The 21,130-nt window shown below is 43.5% G+C and overlaps 1 protein-coding gene across 18 annotated transcripts in view; it reads left to right on the top strand.

The window, feature by feature from the left end:
• The window catches only part of VPS41 (VPS41 subunit of HOPS complex), a 188,163-nt gene extending 173,552 nt beyond the window's left edge, over positions 1–14,611 (top strand). For all 18 annotated transcript variants that reach the window (XM_089315632.1, XM_089315643.1, XM_008261661.5 and 15 more), the window contains 4 exons: positions 9,662–9,761; positions 9,870–9,914; positions 12,160–12,239; positions 12,809–14,611. In XM_089315632.1, coding sequence (XP_089171758.1) covers positions 9,662–9,761; positions 9,870–9,914; positions 12,160–12,239; positions 12,809–12,889 — 306 coding nt within the window. In that variant the 3' untranslated portion in view covers positions 12,890–14,611. The remainder of the gene's footprint in view (positions 1–9,661; positions 9,762–9,869; positions 9,915–12,159; positions 12,240–12,808) is intronic.
• The last annotated feature ends 6,519 nt before the right edge of the window (positions 14,612–21,130 follow it).

Below are 21,130 nucleotides of genomic sequence, written 5' to 3'. Positions count from 1 at the left end.
GCAGACAGCAACCTTCCATCCACTGGTTCACATCCCAAGTGCTATGACAGCTGGGGCTGGGCCATGCCACAACCAGAAGCCTGGAACACAATTCAGATCTCCCACAGGGGTGGCAGGGACCCAACTACTTGAGCCCTCGCTGCTGCCTCCCAGGCTGTGCTTTACTGGAATTGCAAAGGAAGCTGACGGACTCTGATATGAGACGCAGGCATCCCAGGCACCGTCTTCAACCTCTGTTCCTCATACCCACCGCTACATTAGCTCTTACAACCACAAGTACACCCTAGAAGTATGCTGATTAAGATAGATTCTCACTTTTTCATTGTTGGTAACAACTCTGGAGAAAATAAAATAAGCATGTTTAACTCGCTCCTAAAAAGGCAGCACAGGCTAAGCCCCCGGGTCCCGGAGGTGAGCCTGAGGCGCATGTAAATGAGCATGTGATCCTGAACAAGTCATGCAGATCTTTGAACCTCTGTTTTCCCCCAGAATGACAAGGAAAGGCTGCAGCTGGAGTAAACCGTCAGTTTAGGTGCTGCAGGAGATACAGAAATTCATAAGGTTAGCTGCAGGTGAAGCAGTGATGTAAGCTGAACTGCCTTTAGGCCAGCACCTGCCTTACTAGGATTCTCTCCATTTCTGTCTAGAGCAAGATTTGGAAGACAAACAGGGCTCTGGTGCCTTGCTTTGGGTCTCCTGCTTACAGGATTTCAGGAATCACTGGAAACTGAGGCTTGACCCTTAACAGATGGACACAGCAATGAGCTCCTCCAGACTTGTTCTGTTTTGTTGATTGACCATTGCATTTGGATCTACTTATCCTTTTACATTTTTATTTATTTATTTGCAAGGCAGACAGAAAGCACATATTCCCATCCTCTGGTTCACGCTTGAAATGGCCACGATGGCCCCCTGCTGAGATGGCAGCCTGGAGCTGAGAACTCCAGCTGGGTGTCCTCTGTAAGTGGCAGCCGCCCAGGTGTCTGAGCTGTCACTGCCACCTCCCAGGGTCTGCATTAGCAGGCATCTGGAATCAGGAGAAGCCTCAGATATCAAATCCAGGCACTCTGACATGGGATGCTTGGCATCCCAACCAGTCCTAGCCACCAGGCCAAATGGGTGCCTCCATTTATACTTGACAGTCTCCCATGTGTGTTAACATGTCCTCACCACGAGCCCGCATTGCAGATGAGAAAGCTGACGCTATGAGATCCTAAACGAGCAGCCCAAGTCAGTGCAGTGGAGCCGGGAATGCAGATCCTTCCACTCCGACTGTGCTGCCCTGCCTCCATGATTTGGAGGTTTTATTTTTTCTTCCATAGTTTATGCTTTTCATTACTGTTTTATGTTTTATTCTGCCTGCATGTATAACCAAGAAGAGGGTTGTGAAACTTTTTCATGGATAAATAATTCCCTACCCAGCTGCCAGCCTGAGAGAGGTATTGCCCAACTTTCTCTTTTCCTTCAGCCTTCAAAAATGGTGCCAATGTGGAATCCCTGCTCAGGGGGGAAAAAGTCGCCGCCACCTCACGAGGAAAGGAGCATTCGCTCTGTTCTCTCCTTTTTCTTGGGATGGAAGCTTGGCTGGAGGAGATTTGCCATTCTTTGTAGTTAAATATAGCGATTGTGGCTGTGTTTTTATTTTTATACCTCTCTTTGTAAGACTTTCTTTGGTGCTCATGCTTCCAGGGTCATGGTCAGGGTACTCATCCCCCTTTCTAAGTCTAGTCAGGCCTGTTTAGTGCTTTGTGTGTGCTTTGCGGTGCTGCTTTTATGTTATGTTTTCCGGGGAAAATGAACTGTGTGTATAGTGCTGCTCCAGATGTCCCATTGGTGTCCGCAGATGCCTTCACTGTTTCCACCAGGGAAACGTCCAGGGCTCGCACGCCAAACAATCAGCCTGCTGTGCTTTAAGGAGCAGCAGACACGATGCTGCAGCCTGGACTCCAGCCCTGGCTCTGTTTTTAACAAGCCCATGAGGTCTCTGGGAAGGTAATTCCACTTTCTGGATCTCAGTTCTTCCATTAAATTCAGTTGCTGTTTGCCAAGCCTAGTGACACACAAGAATTATCTGAATTCCTTTTTAAATTACAGAGTTTCAGGGACCAGCCCAGATGTGCTGGATGAGGACCTCTTGGGGAGGAACAGGTCCTTAAACCACCTGATACATCTTACACATCTGTCTGGCATTAGCCTATGAACTGGCACCCAGCAATGTCAGTTCTAAGGTATCGTGTCTCTGAGTTCCTATTAGAGTCATTTTTATATATTTAATATAGCTATATATTTACTGTTAATATTTTAATGTAAACCACAATACTGATTCTAGATTCTATAAAAAAGTTGCCTAGATTTCTGGGGATATGTTGTTAAGATTTTTTTTTCCGCATAGTTCCTTCTTTTGCCTGAAAAAGTAACATTTAGGGGTAGGTTAAACCACCCCTTACAATGCCAGCATCCTGTAACGTAGTGCCAGTTCAAGTCCCAGCTGGCTATACTTCCCATCTAGCTCCCTGCTAATATGCCTGGGAAAGCAGAAGTTGGCCCAAGTACTCAGGCCTCTGCCACCCAGGTGGGGGACCTGGATGGAGCTCTAGGCTTCTGGCTTCAGTGTAACCCAGCCCTAGCTGTTGCAGCAATCTGGGGAGTGAACCAGCAGATGGACGATCTCACTCTGTCTTCTCTACCTTTTAAACATTTTTTTTTTTCAAATGACATTTATAGCTACATTTCATATTGAAGTACTGGGATTGATTCCCAGCTCCAGCTCGGACTCCAGGAGTAATGGCTTCTTGCTACTTACATGGGAGGCTTGGATTGAGTTCGCAGCCCCTGGCTTTGGCCTGGCCCAGCCCTGGCGGCCGCAGACATTTCTCTCATTTCTCTCTTGAATGGCTTGCTCTGACTTCTGTCTCTTAAATTAAAAAAAAGAAAAAAAGAAAAAAAAAAAGTGATCTGCACACAGAGATGAATAAAGTGACAAGAAGTTCATTCCTTGGCTCCCTTCTGTTTCTAGTCCTCTTCCTAGCAGCTTCTGAGATTTAACCGTGGCTGGGGCTGGGCACCAGGACCACCCCGCTCAGACCCTGACGGCCATCTCCTCAGTGGAGTTTCTGTAGAAGTTCTTGATCTCTCCAGGTGCAGTTGTCTTTAAAATACCATGTGTTTGACGGCTTACAAACACGTTTATTTGCCTATTTGAGTGTCTCGGGTGTCAGACGGTGTGTTCAGTGGAACAGGCCCTCACATCTGGTCTCACTGAGCTGCAGATGAGCAACACTTGCCCCTTCCCAAGCAGCTCCTGACCTGAATGAGTGTTTCTGGGATAAAGAAACAGCTGTAACACTCTCCTCGTTAATCTCCACACACACAAACTGACTCCAGACAACTGCTTGCCTTCCAAAGTTACTTCCGCATTATTCGCATCTGCACAGTGACTGTTACTTCTTTGTTGTTTCCTATATTTCTGTACTTTGATATCTATGAACAAATGAATTAAGACAAGATAGTGACTTCTTTCTCATTTTCCTTTTTTGAGCCCACATGAGTTTCTTTGTGACTCATGATATATAAGCTCTTAATTTTCTTGTAAGAGATGACTTTCAAATTTATAAATCCATGAAATAAACTTTTAAGACCACATTAGATTTTTTTTTTCCTTTCAAATTCTTTCAGAGTAGTCTCATGACAGCCTTTAGATGACAGGTACCTATGACAAACAGCTGTAGCTTCTTTTTAATTGGTATATAGAAGCTTTATAACATTACATACCATTGTGTTTGTAAGACTGTTTGAACTCAACACAAGACCAGGGAATCTTCCTATCTTTTCCTTCTTATTTCTCTGCAGCTCATCATCTCTGATAGTAACTCCATCAAAAGCAAAGCTTTTTCAAATAGAATCAAGTCCCATAGCACCGTGGCTTGAAGGAAGGACTACACGAGGGGAACATTTCTTGGTCCAGCCTTGTATCATATTGGGGCTTATAAAACCAGGTAGCCGTTTGTCATTTGCAATTCTAATGCTAAGCACTTAAGCATGAACAAGATGATGTCAGCAAAAAGTTCAATGTTCAAAGAATCTTAAAATAAAAATTCCAGAAACTCGGCAATTTTTGATGATATTTTTCCCACGGCAGCTGTTTCTAATGAACCGTAATAACTTTGCTGACGTACAGTTCTTTTACTGCTTTATAAAATGTCTCAGAGTCTGGCGTTTTGCTTGTGGTTGAGGTTTTATTATCAATGGTGACGAACTGCAGAGAAATAAGAGGGAAACTACAGTGCAAATCTAAAGTCAAGTTGGTTTCCAGCATGTCCCTATTTAAATTTACAATAGCACAAACTGTGCATGCAACAAACTGATTATAGAAGCTGTACCTGGTTGTCTTAAAAATGAAGAGGAAAGAATAAAATCATACTAATAAATTGTAAAATTCAGACAAACAGAACTACAGAAGGAAGCAATGTAATTTTAAGAAAAGAAGAATGGTTGAAGAGGATGTGGGAAGAAGTTAACCCCACAGATTTGTGTAATTTTGAAAAAAAAAAAAAAACCAGGAGAGTCCCATAATAAAAATGAATCTCTGAAAGATAATATTGTGCTGTCTAAGCAATGCCTACAGATATTTTTGAGATGAAAATTAATGTTATGAAACTGAGGAAATGACTGTGGCTTATCCCCATGAAATTCTAATAAGAAATATAGATTACAAAGCAAAGAATAGTAGTACTGTCTTATGTATTATGTGGAGACATTTCATGGATAACAAGATGCTTCAAACTGATTTTAATTTCTGAAAGTGATATCCGAGGCTGTCCACCATAAAGAATAGTGAAAGAGGAGGAAACTGACAAGAGTTTTTTGTTTTTGTTTTTGTTTTTTTTGTTTTTTGTTTTTTGTTTTTTGTTTTTTTTTTTTTGCTGAGTTCATCTGAGAAAGGCCAGTAGGCATACTTTGCTCAACAAGAAACAGTTTTGTAGGGGAGAAAGATGTGCTTCTTAAAACCGCATACATGTAAGCTTCTGTGGTCGACAAATACTCTGAAAATATCACAGAATGTGTTTGCAACTTCCATGAATTCTGAGAAAAAGATACGGAAACACAACCAGAATAAACACAGAAAAGACAGACCGTGCAGACCGATTTAAGTTTTCAGCACCTAAAATAAGTAAAGGATATGAGTTTATATCAATTTTTGAAAACTCAAAGTTTTTTAGGAAAATACAAATTACCATCATTCACTCAAAGAAGCTCAATTAGTAGTCAGAGCATATTACCGCAGCAGAAGCACTATTCGATAGACACATTTCAAGACAAGTGTATCAAGTCTTTTAAAAAGTGTGCATCTCTGTGTTACGTGAGTTTGCCAGAGAAAAGAGTGGAAACAATCGTGAACTCCTCCTTGGGTGCTGGGACAACCTTAACGCCAGCATTATGCAAAGACAGGATGAGGAAAGTATGATTGCACCTTTGTTTTTTAGCAGAAAATCAATAAATTGAATTTGGCCATTTATTTGTTAAAAGTACATTAATATCATATATTTTCTGTTCTCTCTAAAATAAGCTATATGTTGAATAAAAAATTCTAATCAAAATGCCAAAACAATCTGTCATGGAAATTCATAAATTGGTCCCAGGGTCTATATAAAATATGAAAGACTAAGACTTGTCTAAGCAGAATAAGGAGGATAGATTAAAATGGAATAAACCAGTTTAGAGAACTCTTTGACAGTTACTCAGGAAATGAACCATATACTTACTCCCTGACCTGGAATTTTCACCTTTAGGTATGTTTATGTAAGAGATGAAAAGCAGGTCCATCCAAAGGTCTGTTCAAGAATGTCATTTTTAACTACATCCTTTTTTTTTTTTGGCCAGGCAGTGAGAGAGAGAGTTACAGACAGTGAGAGAGAGACAGAGAGAAAAGTCTTCCTTCTGTTGGTTTACTCCCCTAATGGCTGCTACGGCCAGCGCTGTGCCTATCCGAAGCCAGGAGCCGGGTACTTCATCCCGGTCTCCCATGTGGGTACAGGGGCCCAAGCACTTGGGCCTTCCTCCACTGCCCTCCCAGGCAACAGCAGAGAGCTGGACTGGAAGAGGAACAACCAGGACTAGTACCCGGCGCCCCAACTAGGACTAGAACCTGGGGTGCCAGCACTGCAGGCGGAGGATTAGCCAAGTGAGCCATGGCGCCGGCCCTTAACTACATCCTTAATAGCTTAACCTGGAAACAGCCGTAAATGTCCTTCAACAGGAGAATGTACCCAAGTTGCTACCTCTTGGTCACAAAGTAGATGCTCTCTGTCTAGGCTTCACATCTACATTTCAAGCAGGAAGATGTGGGAGAGCAAAGGGACTTTTCCTAATGAAGTTTTCTTTTTGATTTGGAAGGGACAGTTTCCCAGGATCCATGTTATAGCAGCCAGTGATAGATTTGAGGTGGGCACACACTAAATAGGGTTGGAGTTGTACTTGTAAGGACGTAGGAGGAGCTGGGGTGTGCAAGCGTCACCTGTGAAATACTTTCATGTTCTGGAATAAGAGCTGACTCACATGGCTAAGTATTAATAGATTTGTATCTAGATAGTAGGAACTTAGAAATTTATTATTCTATTTTTTAAAAATTCATATTTTAGAAAATATGGCATAAAGTAATTAGAGTACTGAATGAGAGCAGCAGTGGATTTGATACCATTCTGGTCTTTGAAAACCTGGCTACCGGAATAGTGTGTGTGTGCCTCGAGGGTAAAAGAACATCAAATCTGGGGACGGGTGGAAGGTGACAGCCCCCAGCTGGGAAGCTCACCTTGGAAGACGAAAGTAGACAGAAATCATGAGTGCGAAGATGACCTACTTACGCCATATCCTACAGTGTCTGACTTTGAACCATCTGTGTCTAATAAAGGCATCTGTGGGAAGTACCAAATATGAACTTCTGAGGGTGAAATTAGTGTCATCAACAGCACGTTTCTCATGAGTCACTGATGTGGCTCCTGGGAAATCATAGTCCACCTGATATCTTGTCATGTCTGCTACTGAAAACAGTGCCTCTATGACATCACAGGATAATCTTGCACAAGCCTTTTTCACACCCTTGTCTTCAAATTATTAGAGATGCTACAGGATAAACAACTCCTTTCTACAGATAGCAGCTCACTTTTCGAAAGACCTGCCTTGCATCATGCAAAGGCAGCTTACACCGTTTTCCTGTTTTTCTGATTTGGAGCTTGGATTTTGGTCAGCTGAAGTAGAAAGTGACACAGTGAGCAGTGGATGCTTTCTCTCCGCCTGGCTGGCTGCCTCTGCTTGCTCACATTTTTCCTAGAACATACTTTGCGCAGGTAGATGGATGGCACCTATTTAGAAAAATGCAGCCCTACGGTGGAGATGGTTCCATCTTGGTTTGCAGGGTTTGCTTTTTTCCTTTTTAGTTTGCAGACATAGTGGCCTCTGTCTAGACTGCTGGCTCTGCCCTCCCTCCTGGATTATTCATGCAGTGGGCATCAAACACCCACGAAGGGTCAGAGCCAGTCCTTTTTGAAATGTTTCACCTGTGGTGTTGTGACGGACTCCATTTTTCTTAAGGTTTCTTTGTTCCCTTGTTTTGCAGGCTAAGCAGCTTTACATGTTTGCTTATACATTTCCTTAGTTTTCTGACATCAGTATTTCTTAGATGTCTGTCTTGTTATTTTTCACCTCTTCTTGTATACCTTAATGGTGCCTGCTACAAGTTTAATGTCTTTTTAAAATGAATTTAAGACTCCATGTTTAAAGGATAAAAACTACACTGGCAGTTTCTCAGTGTAGGGACGTTAAAATCATTTGATGTTCCATTCATTAGCAGAAGGGATAGGTATATACTGGACATCAGATCTGTTTTCCTACACATCTGCCTGTGTACCATTACCAGGGAAAGGCATCTGGCTGACTCGGAGCCCGTGCTCTTTGGGATCTGAGAGGAACGGGTGCTGCTGTAGGAGACTGGGCGTGAGACACCATTGTTGGCTGCTCCCTACTCCCCTTCCCTGATGATAGGAATTGGGAACCTGTGAGACCAAAGTGCCCCTGTCGCTTTAGAGTTGAGAGCAGTCAAGGTGTACCCCAATAGAAACACCTGCCATGCCCCAGAGCCACTGGAAGACACGTGCTGCACAACCACAGGGCTGCACCGTGGTGAGGCAGCCGGGTCTTCACGTGAGGGACATAAAATTGCACATTGCTACATGTGATGTGACACACTGCTCCTGAAGAGGAAAGCCACTGGCATAGCTCCAAGGTGTCTCAGTCCTTTAGGCCTTGAGTTCCGTGAGTTCTGACTTTACCACACCTCGCATGTCCTCCCTCCCAGTTTCCTATATGGATGGAGCATCCCTAATCTCAAAATCTGAAATCCAAAATCTTTTGAGCACTAAGATGACACGACAAATGGAAAATTCCACACCTGACCTCATGTGATGAGTCACGGTCAGAATAGAGATGCATTACAGATCTTGGCCACGTGTGTGAGATGTAGGTAAAGTAGACATACATTCTGCTTTAGACTTGAGACGTTTTCCAAGGTAACTCATTGTGTACATGCAAATGTTTCAAAGCCTGAAGAGATAAGGCATACTCAGCCAGTACACCAGTACTACCTAAGAAAACCCAACAAAGGGTAGAAGCTCATTCTGTGGCCCAGAGTGTCTATCAGGTGAAGATATCGCCTCTCCCTTCTGTGCCCCCTGCCTAAAAGAAGGTGGGCAGTTTGGACTTGTCGTAGCCCTGGTGCTGAAATAAATATGAGTCTGGTACCAACTGAAATGGCCTCATCCTCGGCCGCATGTTCCTGGGCTGCTGAAGTGCTGTGCTCCTCTCAGCATCCTCCAGGCGGGGAGGAGCAAATAATAGAAAGCCCACAGAGCAACAAGAAAAATGCATAAAGCAGCAAAGGGTGCATTACTGGGATAAGGAATGGGAGCATGGGCCTTGTGACAGAATGTTGCTGTTTATGGTCATTTTTCACTTGTCAGCCGCCCAGGTCCCCATACTGGAGGGCTAAGGTGGTTATTTACCACTGCACACGTGCACATGCCACATTCACAGCACTACGCTAAGTGGTTTGGGTTTAGAAGAGAATGTAAAGCAAGTTGCAGCCGAGAGGAGACATCGAATGGACATCACATCTGTTTGGTTTTGCCTTAGACATCACAGCGACCCAGGATGCATTTGGGAAGTCAGTGGGTTTATGAAACAAACGAATGATCTGGAATAGCAGGTTTTGCATCCTCAGCAAAGATCTGAAGGTTGGAATGAAGAGGACGTGATGTGACCAACCTGCTAGAGAGTCTACATGAGGAAATCCTCCCTAGATAGCAGCAACGGGGTTAGTTCATGTAGGGCCTTCTTTGCCAGACTCTAGAACTTGTGGTTGATTTTACAATGCTACAGCAGGCACTGTGTGGGGTTGCAAGAAAAAAACCACAGGGCATGATGACTGCATCGTGACTGCGAAGGTCAGTCTGGCAGTGGTCGGAGGGAAGAGGGTACTGCGGGCAGGAGAAGCAGTAGGTGCAGTATTTCACACCACCTTTCTGAATCTCCAATTAAACGCACCCCACGGTCCACCCCCCAGCATTTGAGTCTACTTAAGATGGCCTTTCTTTTTAAATGTGTGCACTAGATTCTGCTTCGAGAAGGCTGCAAGAAGATTCTCGTAGCTGACTCTTTGTCCTTGCTGAAGAAAATGCACCGAACTCAAATGAAAGGTGTTCTGGTTGATGGTGGGTAAAGCTGAAATAATCCCGTGAACTCCGGTGTGCCCTGCTTTCAGAACAGGCAGAGCAGGTGGAAGCAGTGCATAATGCAAAATGTGTGCGTTTGTCTTGCAGAGGAGAATATCTGCGAATCGTGCCTTTCCCCTATTCTGCCATCAGGTAAGACGGGCGGGAAGGGGAAAATAGTCTCAGACACACATCACTGATGGATGGAATTGGGATTTTTGAGTAGCTGATTACTATTTGTGGACTGCCACAGCTTTCAGAATCATCTAGCGTAGTCCCACGTCCCTCCCTCGGTAAATGCTGGTGCTGCCATTCTTGAGATCTGTGGTTCTCAAGGCCTAGGGCAAGTCAGCATCACCTGGCAAGCTCCTTAAGATGCACATTGCAGGCCTCACCCTGGGTTTCTGATGGCAAAGATCCAGGATGGGGACTGCTGACCTGCATTTCTAACCATTTCCCGGGGGATGGTGACACTCCTGGCTTAGGGGGCATTCTTTGAAAACTACAGTTCTCACATAAAAGAAAACCAAGCAAAAACTGAGCAGCAGCCCGTTTAAACTGCACACTGGGTAAGCACACGTGTATGCTGGGAAGCACTGTGTAGGTGCCTAAACCTCTTCCTCTGCTGCGTGGTTCTGGGCATCCAAATCATCTCACATCTCACAAAAGCCTAACAGTTGCCATCTAATTGAAACTCTGTAACCCTTTACAAGACATGAGCATTTGTTTACTTATGATTCTTGGTAGATACTGTGTCCTTTTACTTAGGGATCATTATGACATGAGAAAAGGAAATGCACGTAAGTTCAGTATAGAGACATCCCAAAATGGTGGCGTGCATATGCATCATAGGAACAGGTTGTATGGTAGGGCAGGGGAAGTGCTTCCACTTAGGCTTTTGTCTACAGGTAATGGGTTTGGGTTTTTAAGACCTTCTGTTAAAAACTGCAGTGGTGCAGGGAAAGAAGTGAGTTTCCCTTTTTTATTTATCTGAAAGGCAAAGAGACAGAGAGGTTCATACCCCAAATGCCCATGACAGGCAGGGCTGTGCCAGACCAAAGCCAGGAGCCAGGAACTCTCTCCAGGTGTCACACATGTGTGGCAGGGAACCAGGTTATTCAGTTATTCCCTGCTGCCCCTCGGGGTATGCATAAGCAGGAAGCTGGACTGGAAGTGAACATGGCACTTGATCTCAGGCATTCAGGCACTCCAGTATGGGATGCAGGCATCCAAAGCAGCGTCTTAACCACTGTGTCACAATGTTCACCCAGCAAGTGAGCTTTCACAGTGTTTTAATAGAAAGTGATCACATGTATCCCACTGCCGTTAAATCAACTGACCAATTTCATCTGCTAAGGGTACTGGCTCTTCCCAGAAATAAGCTGCCCACACACAGCAGGAACCAATGGTGGGACATGCCCAAGCAGGAATGAATTAAATGCAAGGTCATGGGGTAAACATTTGGCTAGTGCTAAGGAAACCAGTTGGGATACCATATCCCACATCAAACTGCCTGGGTTTAAGCCCTGACTGCTCCCAATTCTTTAAAATGTACTTATTTATTTGAAAGAGTTACAAAGAGAGATAGAAACAGACCTTCCATCTACTGGTTCACTCCCCAGATGCCCACAATGGCCAGCAGTGAGCCAGGACAAAACCAGAAGCTAGGAGCTTCTTCTAGGTCTCCCACATGGGTAGCAGGGGCCCAAACACTTGGGCCCTCTTCCACTGCTTTTCCCAGGCCATTAATAGTGTCTGCGCCCAATTCTAGTTCCCTACAAGTACACCCCAGGTGGCAGCAGATAATGGCTCAAGTGCTTGGGTCCTCTCACACACTGGAGACTGGGATTGAGTTCCTGGTTCCTGGTTCCTGGTTTTGGCCTGGCCCAGCCCTGGCTATTGTGGGCATTTGGGGTGTGAACCAGAAGATGGAAACTCCAGCTGTGTCTCTTAAATGAAAAAAATGTGTGTGTATACATTTTTTTTTCAATGCATGGTCTTGGCAAATGTAGGAAGGCTTTTTTTTTTTTTTTTTAAGATTTGTTTTACTTATTGGAAAGGCAGAGAAGAGGAGACAAAGGAGGAGAGCTCCCATCTGCTGATTCACTCCCCAAATGCCCACAACAGCAAGGGCTAGGCCAGACTGAAGCCAGGAGCCTGGAAATCTAGACAAGTCTCTCACACGGGTGGCAGGGGCCTAAGCACTTGAATCACCCCCTGCTGCTTTCCCAGGTGCACTAGCAGGAAGCTAGATTGGAAGCAGAGCAGTCAGGACTCAAATCATTGCTCAGATAGGAGGTACCAAGTAAGAAAGCTGTGAATCACACAGTGTCATGATTATGCCTGACCTGCTGATGGCACTGAGTTCTCCTTTCTCCTCCCCACTCCCTGCCCCCAGATGCAGCAAAGCCCTTCAGCGTGGTGGTCTTCCACTGCCGGCACATGTTCCACAAGGAGTGCCTGCCCGTGCCTAGCATGGTGAGTTGACAGCTTGGCAAATGACAACTCAAGAAAAACCGAAACAATCAGAGTATACTCAAAACTATAACCGTCATCCTTATGGCTCCACTAGTACACAACCATCTGTGTCCATGGATTCAACCACCACTCAAAACTATTTGGAAGAAAATTACATCTGTACTGAACATGTGCAGACTTTTTCTTGTTATTGCCTAAATAATACTCTATTAACAACTGTTTACATGAAAATTACATTATGGACTAGGTATTCTATTAATAATGATTTAAAGTGTATAGGAAGCTGCAGGTAGGTTATATGGAAATACACCACTATTTTATATAGGAGACTTGAGTATCCTGGGATCTTGTTAGAAGGCTCTAGAACAAATCCCCCACATACACCAAGGTATGCTTTGACTCACGGAATAACATCTGGTCTAGACTGTTCCTACATGAACCAGAAGTAATGTCCAGAAAAAGGAGTGACATGTCATTGCATCCCCTTCGCCCTCTAACACTGCAATAATATTTCTATTCGAGAGTAGAGCTTTTTTATTAACCTGTTCTTTTTTTAATTTCATTTTTAGAATTCTCCTGCACAGTACTGTAACATCTGCAGCGCTAAGAACCGTGGACCAGGAAGTGCAATTTTAGAGATGAAAAAGTAGCACAATTCTGCTTGTCAGTCCCCTCCTCATGACTCTTTTTAAGACTGTTTTTGCAAAAACAGAATTATTTGTTGATACCAGTAGTGGAGAGCTTTGTTCATGTTCATGTTAGCTCAAATACGGTTTCCTCATCTTTGCCTGTCTTGCAGAAGTTAGGGCTTTTTCCATACCCTGAAACACTTGGGTCTGTAGTCATTTGTCTGGCTTATTACTGAGTAACTGATACATAAGCCTAAGAGTCAGAAGCAGATTTTTTCGACCTGAATAAAGCCGTTCAACCATTGAGTGGTCTACAGATCACTGTCCTGGCCATGTGAAAACATCTCCAGCTGCAGTTCTCCCACAAGCTTCTTCCCACAGCTCAGACGTCGCCTCCATGTACTCTGCTAGCCGCATTCTCTCTTTCAAGTTTGACTTACTTTCTATGTCATCAACTGTGGTTCACATCTTAAGAAGCATGTAATGAAACATCACCATGACACTGTCATTCATCCAGTGACATCTGGGAGTAGCATTAACAGGCTGGTCTCCTGTGGCTTTATGTGTACCAGCCACGTGTTCTGTGTGTCCTGACAGCTAGCAGAGTAACTGGCCCTGGCTGGCACTCAGTGTCTGTTGGTGGGATAAATGTAGGCTCTTCTCATTGTGAAGGACTCACTTCTACTGGGTTGAACAACTGCAATCAAGAAGTCTAACGCCTTACATGGAATAGAACAGGGCTTCAACCCTTTGGTGGCGGAGTGGTTATAGTTGGGTTTTCTGGTGGGAAGGAAAGAATCAACCCCATCCGAACTGAGGGGGATTCTCAGGAAAAATGAGACTGTCTGATGCCAACACTTGGGTCTGATCGTGGTTCCTTTTGCCCTCTATGGGGCCTCTCCATAGAACAAAAGGTACAGTAGAGAGAGAGAACTCGGACTGGTGACTGTAACAGTCACTGGTCTCATCTGTCTTGGGATATCCCTGCATAAAAGTGTAAAAAAACACATACACTTATTCCTGCCGTCCTACTCCCGTAAGCAGGAGGGAGTGCAGCTTTCTCTGCCTTCTTTTTAGGGAGGACAGGATGCTCCTGATTCCTGAGCACCTGTAGACCGCCAGCACTCCCATTAACATCCATTTGATCCTGACGACCTCCCCAGGAAGAAGATGCTACATCCTCGGGTCACAGGTGAAGAACCCAGTATGTAGAAATGTTGTCATGGCAGAGACGACTGCCTATTTCAGATCAGGGCTCCCTCTCCCTTTCAGAAATCACAGGACTGGAGCTGGCACTGGGGCACAAAGGGTTCAGTTGCTGCCTGTGATGCCAGCATCCCATAAAGGTTCCAGTTCAAGTCCTGGCTCGCCCTCTCCGTAACTCTAAGCTTCAGATAAATAAAAGATCTTAAAAAAATCACTGGACTAAGTTCAAAGCAAACATACAACAGATACATCTCTTTAGCTTGGGGTTAAAATTCTCTAGCAAGCAACAGGTTTGTTAGTCATAAATATTTAGCATTGGAAGAATCTTTGCTGTTACTGAATGTACTCCTCCACCTTCTTACATTTTCTTTTTCCAAGTCTGGTATTCTTCCTGCTACATCGCTAATTTACATGTTTTGAAAAACATGAAACCCTTGCCTCACAAAAATATGTTACAAGTAAGCCTATCTTGTTTTCAACATTACCAATTTAGTGTAATTATTCAGCTTAAATTATTAAACTTATATCATTACTTCATACGATTTGAGCAAGTTTATTTCCAAAATGATTATAAAGCCACTAATAGGATTTAATAATTTCCATAAATCATTTTGATTTAAAGGTAAATTACACTATTATCTCCAGGCATGAAGAAAATTCTGAGTACAGAAACAGAGATGATAATTAACCATTTTTTCATTTTTAAAAAACTTAAAATATATTCCTTCACTGTTTCAGAAATAACACATTGGAAAATTCCTGAACAATACAGATTTCATTGTTTATGAACCCAGGCTTGCTCTTTGGAATTTTTTTAAATTAACCATATCAGACAATTCTATTAAAGAACAAACAATCCTTTAAAATTTTTTTCTTGCTCTTTGTTTAAATATGGCAAACTTAAGTCAGTGAACTTTTTTTATGTTTGACTAATTTCAAAACACTGGTTAAAAAGCCAACCTAATTCACTTGTGTTGGAAAAGAGGAAACATAGTTGCAAGGTGTTTGTTTTGCACTGTTTTTAAAGAAAGCTATTCTCTGTGAAACAACCCATTTCAAAGTTATTTTGTCATAGCAGTTCTTTTGTTTTTAGCCAAAAACATACTGGTAAATATTCATCCTTGAGAATTTTTAAGATGTTCTTAATGACTGTTTAATTTGGTTGTGCTACTGTTAAAGCACACATTTTAACATCATAAAAAACAAATCTCTTGAGCAGTCCCTGTGCCTCAGGCACTGTGAGGAGCACCTTGCATATATCCGCTGGCATATGGTGAACACCACCATTTCCCCTGAGAGGTCACTGCTGCACATGAAGTTAAGCCCAAGGCTGACACTTGGTCAGTGCTACAGCCAGAACTCGCCCAGGCAGACAGCCTGCACGGTATCGGGTCTTACCCACTGCATACTTGGTCCTTTTTGTACTAAGTACTTACACGACCTTTTTCGAGTAATATCTAGAAAGCAAAATCCATTCTTTGAAGAGAAAGGGGTGTATTATAAAGGAGTAAGTGGCTCACAGGCCCATTGATGAGGCTGAAGAAGCAAAGGGAGAACCTCCGAGAACACCTACAAAGCCGTCCCACAGGACACACCCATCACAGCCTCGGCTGCGGCCACCTTGCCTTGCCAGTCCTTGTTTGTTTTTATTTTACTGTTTATCATTTTCACCTGTGTGAAAGGTAGAGCGAGAGAAAGATGATCTTGCATCTGTTGGCTCACTCCACAAATGCCTGCAATAGCTATGGAGTGAGCCAGGCTGAAACCAGGAGCCCAGAGCTACATCTGAGCTTCCCCCATGGGTGTCAGGGGCCCAAGTACTTGTGCCACCATCTGCTGCCTCCCAGGGTTCATTAGCAGGGAGCTGGCTCAGAAGCGGAACAGCCAGGACTGAAACTGGCACTTTGATAAGGGATACAGTGGCTTAACCTGTACCGCAAAGCTCTGCCGATCCTCATATTAATGCTGTGTACATTAAAATATAATTTATTTCTTTTACTTTCTCAGGAACATCATGTAAGACATACTCTGTGTACACATATATGTGTGGGAGATATCTCTATGCTAAAAATTCTGTCACTTGTAGTTTCTGCTATTGTGACTCAGGCTAATAATCTTGGACAGTTTTGCTAATTAACTTTAATTTCCCCTTCCTGGAATTTTTGCTAAATATATAATTTCAAAGAAAAAAGTAGCCTTCCACTTGTCTCATGCAGCGCAGGCTTCAGGATGGTTATGACCAATGTGATATTCTCAGTAAGAAGAAGTGGGTCTCCAGGAGGAGCACTCCCCTAGGTTTCCTACACATCCACCCAGAATGGATGGTGATTCTGGAATGAGAACCTATTTGGGCCATTGCACTTGTCCTGTCTCAGGAGTCCCCAGGCCCCGTGTGTGAAGAGCCTTGCTCTCTGGCTTGACCTGTGCAGCCTATTTATTGCATTTGACTTCAAAGCCTTAGAATCATCCCTCCCTGAACGCCACAGGGAGTTTACTGTGGTTCCTTTTACCTTTGAACCACTGCTGTTCTTTATCCATCACGACTCTGCTCAGATGTGACTCCTCACTGACCTTGACCTTCTCAGACTGGCTATAAGACCTCTTACTTGTCCTCATATTACCCAGAGATCCACCTGCCCTTATCACACTACATGGCAGGTGTGCGTGCAGCAAGTATAATCTTGGTCCAACAACCCAGGACTACAAAAGATTCCAAATTCTACATAAGGGCATGAAGTTCACAGTAAACTTGGATAAATCCAGCTTTTCTTGGTGGGTTTAGGCCCCACCCACCCACTCTCCTCCAACTCTGCCTCTTGGATGTGAGACTGTGGTAAGGATGCTCTCAGTGAGCGCCAGGGTCAGCGGGTATGTGGTATGTGATCATCAACTGACTTCTGTCTGTGCCAGCGTTGGCTGTAGTGACGTCATCCCCGCCAGCCTGCCAGCATCTACATCTTAGACGTCTGCAACTCTATCTGGGGGTCATAATTCCTTGCACTAACCTGCTGCTTCTGATGCCAAGCGCCTGCCACGCCTCTGCCTGTGTGAAATTTTTGGAAGAAGTACCCCATGACTCTAGTGCTGAAATATTTAGAGTTTTGTCATCCAAGTTAGTCTTAATTACTTCCTCACTATGCCGAATCCTGTTGAAACAGCCCAGTGAAACTGGCTCTTACATTTGTCAGTTTTGGTGTAAACTTTGCTTCGGGGCACTCAAAAGCTAAGGCTCTAGCAAGCTACTGACTAATTTTTTTAATGTTTTATTTATTTTTATTAAGAGGTAGAGAGGAAGAGAGAGCTCCTATTCTCCGGTTCACTCCCAAATGCTTTCCCCCACCAATGTTCAGTAAAGTAGGTGTAAAAATAATATCTGTAAGGAGTTCTGATGGAAAACTGGGGTGCTGTGTTCAACATGGAGGCCCTGAAGAGAAGAAAGAAGTGAACAGCGGCAGCAGGCCAGAGCTGGAGTTGAATAGGACAGGAGCTCAGAGCACTGGCCACGGCAAGGATACAGAAACTCCGGAATTTTCAGAAAAGTTCATCAGCTGGGCTTCCCAAAGAACAATGGATAAAGATCTTGGCCAATTTTATGTGAACATCAAAGGGGTAGGCCACCTCGGCTACATCAAATTACACACTCATATCCATACTGACACCATGTGGCCATGGAGTACATATTTAACCTTCAGTTCTTAAAAGCATATTGCATATCTACTTCATAAACACGTGTGCATCCCCTGGGTTCTTCATGACTGGTTTATATCATGTTCTGTGTGCAAGTAGGATTTGTAAATGGCACAAATAGGGGTGAAAGGATATCACAAATGATACAATCAAAAGATGAAATTACCTTGTAATGTTTAATGAGTTTGGCACAATGTAACTGGGACAAAATACAAAATTCTGCAATTATGTTCCAAAAAAATATGTGTATGGGTATGGGTTAAAGGACACTTGCTTAATACTGCACATGAAGAGAGGCCCTGGACAAGATAATAGGAGCATTCTGCTCTGAAGTTAGAACTAAGTTTTAATCTCTGCTATATCACTTACTAAGCAACAATTCTGGTAACATTTCTAAGGGTAACTTGCTTCAAATGTAGAGTGGAGTGATGATGATAGCTCCTACTTGGGAGGTTGTTGACAGCATGAAGTGAGATGATGCATGGAAAATGCTTACCCAGCACTGGCACAGGAAGAGTAACTACCACATAGCAAATGCTTAATAAATGTCTGTGTCTGCGATGGTCGCCCCCCGATCCCCACCCTACAGGGGTTGATCTGCCAATAGGACATGGCAGAATTGATGGTGCATAACTTCTAAGCTTAGGTAATAGAAAACAGGAGATGGATATCACTCACCCTGTAGGAGGCAACCTCCTGTGTGGAGAGGCCCACTTGGTAAGGAGCAGAATTCCCCTGCCAACAGCTGTGTGCGCGAGCTTGGACGTGATCCTCCAATTCCAGTCAATGCTTCAGGTCCGCAGTCCAGCCAACGACTTGTCTGCAAACTTATGAAAGACTGAGCTGGAACCATCCATCAAAGCCACGCCTCAGAATCTGTGAAGTAATAAATGTTTTAAGCTGCTAAATTTTGGGGGTAATTTGTTATGCATCAGTAGAAAACTATACAGCAAGTGCTTTGCAATCATAAGCCTGGTTACTGTTACTTGACCACAAATGTGAACCATCAGTAATTGCTTTAAAAAAAATTTGCAGCATTTTAATAGACTGCCCTAGTCACATAAAGTAGGATTTTTCATTGGGTGAAAGCACTTTGGGACATTTTTGCAACAGGAATTTTGACCAAATAAAGAGGAATAGCTAAGAGAGTGATGGAATTTTAAATTATACTATTTAAGAAACAAGTGGAGGAACAGGATAATACATGATTTGAAAGACATGAAAATGGAAAAGCACATTAACATTGCAGAACTGTCACACACGAAGTGGAAAGATAGCTTTCTTTTCATGTTGCTTCAGAAATCTAGTTAGATTAATCGATCAGTTACAGCAAGGTGGGAGCTCAACAGAGGAGAACTTTCTAACATCCGGAGATGTCCAGCTAGAATTAAGGGTGTCCTTGTAGGGTGTGAGTCCTGGAGAGAAAGGGGCTGGCTGTGGTCCAGGTTGGGGACTAATGCTGGGTGGTCTCCTAAGGCCCCCTGCTACTCTCTTCACATGTAAATGCTACTACAAACAGCATATTTCATCAGGAACAGCAAAACCAATCAGTTACTCTCACACTGTTATTTTTATGCTCAGATCCTATGCCCAGCAGCCATGTTTCTAAATACCCACGTCTTTGGCCAGCTTTGTAATTCAGCATCACTACAGGGTCCTTCTGCCCATCCTCCCCTAGGCAAGAGTGTCTTGTCTTTCCCAGTTGACTATTTTGCAGCTTCCTTCTCTTTGTTGTTAGATTAACATGTTCTCACACTTATAATAATGCTACTTCCTATAGAGTTGCCAACTTTTTGTCATTTTTATAAAAAGTTATTTATTTTTATGAAAGGCAGAGTTAGAGACAGGAAAAGAGGGAGGGAGAGAAAGAGAGAATCAATTTTTCATCCCCTGATTCACTCCCCAAATGGTCACGGCTAGGCCAGGAGCCTGGAACTCCATCCTGGTCTCCAACACGGGTGGGCAGAGGCATAAGCACTTGGGTCATCTGTACTGCTTTTCCAGGCCATTTTCAGGGAGCTGGGTCACAAGGGAAGCAGCTGGGACTCAAACTGGTGCCCTGTGGGATGCTGGGCACTGCTGCTGAATCACAATGCCAGTCCATTAGTTTCTAAAAGAAAAATTAGATGTTGCTTTCCTGAAAGGAAAATAAGTGTGAATATGTTTGCATGCATGTTATTGGCTGAGTGAATTTTGTTCCCCAAAATTAATTTATTGAAGTCCTAACTCTAGTACCTACGAATGTTACTAAATGTACAGATAAAGTCTTTAAAGAGGTAGTTAAGGTAAAAATGAAGTAAAATGTATGGGTCCTAACTCAATATAACTGGTACTCTAATAAGATGAAATTTAGGGTGGACATTTTGCCTAGTGGTTAAGATGCCCACGTCCCATATTGTAGTACCTGGGTTTGATATCCAGCTCTTCTGACACCCAATTCCAGCTTCCTACCAATACAGACCCTGGGAGACAGCAGGTGGTAGCTCAAGTAGTTGGGTCCTTGCCACACATGTGGGAGACCTGGATCAAGTTCCCAGTTCCCTCTTCCAGCCCCAGCTCTTGTGGGCATCTGGGGAGTGACCCAGCAAATGGGATCTGTCTACTATCCCTCTATTCCTCTCTTCTGGTGTGTGTTGGGGTTTGGGAGGATGGTTCTCTGCCTCTTAAAGATTTTTTTTAAGGATGAGGAAATGTGGATACAGGCATGCATGTACACAGAAGGAGGACCATGTGAGGACACAAAGAGGTGGCCATCTGCAAACCCAGGAAGGCCGCAGAAGAAACCAAATCTGTCAACACCTTCATCCTGGCCTTTCAGCCTCCAGAACCCGAATCTGCATGTCTGCTGACTACTCAGTTCTGTTACGGCAGCCCCCGCAAACTACGACAAGGTGATCATTACTTATTCTGTCAATGGATGCTGTCTATCCAACAGGAATGAGCCACCATTTCTTGTCTCGAAGACAACTTTCTGAGCTTGTGACAACAACCAGGGTGCCTCCTGAGCCCTTCACATGTTACATCTCTTTCCAAAATGCACTATTTCTTTGTTGTTCCTTCAGGTATAACATGTTCTGATTCTGTATCACCAAAATGTATATTTGAAAGTATAGCAGGAATTGTCTAAACAATGCTAACAGGCTTAAGGACATAAATTTTTAATTCCAAACATCCAGAAACAAAGTATTCCTAGGAGCTTAGTAAAATACTTAAATAGACCATGTTACCCTAATTTGAAGTTCATTTTAACATAGATATCTTCAAGACTCTTTCACTCCAATTTTAAAAACACAATGTTAAGACTTAGGTTCAAAATATGTACTACACAAAAACATGTGCCTATGCCAACATCAAGTTACATGACTATTA

Source organism: Oryctolagus cuniculus, chromosome 16 (genome assembly GCF_051225735.1).
Source record: "Oryctolagus cuniculus isolate XC-2025 breed Fujian yellow rabbit chromosome 16, ASM5122573v1, whole genome shotgun sequence".
In the NCBI taxonomy this organism is placed as follows: domain Eukaryota; kingdom Metazoa; phylum Chordata; class Mammalia; order Lagomorpha; family Leporidae; genus Oryctolagus; species Oryctolagus cuniculus.
This window is presented reverse-complemented; position numbering and strand designations above follow the sequence as displayed.